This window comes from Aethalodelphis obliquidens, unplaced genomic scaffold (assembly GCF_003676395.1).
Source record: "Aethalodelphis obliquidens isolate GAN/ISIS:26980383/991018 unplaced genomic scaffold, ASM367639v1 scaffold2443, whole genome shotgun sequence".
Taxonomy (NCBI): Eukaryota; Metazoa; Chordata; class Mammalia; order Artiodactyla; family Delphinidae; genus Aethalodelphis; species Aethalodelphis obliquidens.
This window is the reverse complement of record NW_020840350.1, coordinates 1-2,082: the sequence shown is the minus strand read 5'-3', so window position 1 is coordinate 2,082 and position 2,082 is coordinate 1. Positions and strand designations below refer to the sequence as shown.

Below are 2,082 nucleotides of genomic sequence, written 5' to 3'. Positions count from 1 at the left end.
CATGTGCAGAAATATGAGTGGACGTATCTTAGAGGACTAAACAGACAATAATCATTTGATTAGAAGTGTCACAAGTGTACCTTTCTTCTTTATTTGTTGACAGTAATTGGAGAATTATTACATGAGAGAAAGGAACACTTTAATTTCTCCTCTGATAACCTCCCAGGCACAGGGGCTGTATTCCTTTTCCTTCAGATAGAGATGGATTCTTTGGAAATATTTTGGGACAATTCTCAAATATGGACAGTCCAGATTGTCACTTTCCACTTGCTTATGCAGTAGTTCCAAGGTGTGATCAAGGCTAGAGAGTAGTTTATGGAGTAGGGTGTTGTTCCAAGCAGCTTGGCTTTCTTCCTTGTTGAAGAGGTTACCATCTGCTGGAGCGTCAGATGGTGGTAGCCGGTGCCTTGAGTCGTCAGGATTTCTGTGATATTCCCTCTTTTCCAAGGAAATTTGAAGTCGGTTCTGTCCTCTAGGCATGACTGAAACGGGATCTTCTTCATCTGTCTCAAAAGTATGAAGAGTTCCCTGTTCTGTAGGCTCTGGATCCAAGGCAAGTTCCAGCCAAGAGGGCGAGCAGGGATGGAGCAGAGTATCACTCCTGCCACTAGGAAGTAGACCTGGGCTATTGAGAATTTCAGTGATTCACGAGATGGCCGCGAGGGGCCGCGCGGGCACCAGTAAATAATTAGCGGGAAGGTTCCTTCCCTGGAACCCGGGACAGCGCGCTTCTCTAGGCGGCGGCTAATGGGCGCCGGATGTCTTTTGATGGGTTCGGCTAGGGAAACGCTGACTTATGAGCGTTTGCACTTTACGCGGTTTGGGCAGCGCGAGAGAAAGTTGAGTTACATCCTCACGGAGCAACATTATACTGATTTAATAGTGAGAAAAAAACTTTTGTCTTTGCGATGCTGAGTTCTCAAGTGGGAGGCTTGTCGTGGCCGCGCTAGCGACAATTTTGTCTGGTTGGAAGCTGGAACCTTGCGTTTTCGGGCTTTCCCCTGAGTTTTGTGCTTTATTTTCGCACAGAAACTTGAGCGAGGCCATTTTTGGGAAAGAAGCCGTTTTCTGAGGGGTTTGAAGCTGGGAAGCGAGTTGGGGCCGATTTTACAGATTCGGGCTCGTTTCTGGCGCTATGCTGCGACGGCTCAGAGAAAGGGGAACGCGGCAGCGGCGATGGGACGCCCGGACGGTGTTGGGGACGCCCTGGGGGTGAGTCGGAGTGCGGCCACCACCGGGGCCGAGGACGCGGGAGCTGAGTGCCCCTGTAGATGCTCTGGGACTTCATGGTGTCTTTCAAGGATACAGCGTTAACGTGGGGGAGGAAGTACTGAATAACTGAAAGGTAGGAACATTTAAAAACTCACAGGGTGCTTCCCTGGTGGCGCAGGGGTTGAGAGTCCGTCTGCCGATGCAGGGGACACGGGTTCGTGCCCCGGTCCGGGAGGATCCCACGTGTCGCGGAGCAGCTGGGCCCGTGAGCCATGGCCGCAAGGCCTGCGCGTCTGGAGCCTTTGCTCCGCAACGGGAGAGGCCATAGTAGTGAGAGGCCCGCCTACCGCAGAAAGAAAAAAAAAAAAAACACAGCATTTTATTTTTTATATTTTTAAATTAAACTTATATTGCTTGATTTAAATTAAATATTTTAGGATTTTTTATATTTTAAGATATTTTCTGAAAATATTTAAATCTTGAAGGTAGGATATTAAAATATATGGGTATTAAAACAGCATTTTATTACACTATTTAAAGTATAGTTTCTTTATACTAAAACAAGAATTTAATATAATTTTACTTTCCTAGCTTTAATGGAAGCAAACTCATTAATATTTTCAAGACTACTTCTTTACCTGTTTGAGAGAACTGCAGTGTTTGACAAGTTCTTGTGACGCTGTGACAGTCTTAAATAATTTTTATTTAACTCGAGTTTCTGAAACCCCTTTCTCAGAACTCCAGCTTGACTGTAGTGTAGAAAGAAGAGTTATTAGTGTCCTGTACAAGCAGCTGAGGACATTTACCAGGTCTGATCTTCTCATTTTCTCTGGTAAGAATTTTATAGACTAAACAGAAATTACCCAAATT

General features: G+C 45.6%; 1 protein-coding gene across 1 annotated transcript; it reads right to left on the bottom strand.

Annotated features, from left to right (window-relative positions):
• Nucleotides 1-68: 68 nt before the first annotated feature.
• On the bottom strand, nt 69-1,047 carry LOC113617183 (interferon alpha-7-like). Its single transcript, XM_027100449.1, is given in 3 exon segments — nt 69-371; nt 374-793; nt 981-1,047. Coding segments are annotated over 3 exon segments (741 nt in total). The 3' UTR covers nt 69-117.
• Nucleotides 1,048-2,082: the final 1,035 nt, after the last annotated feature.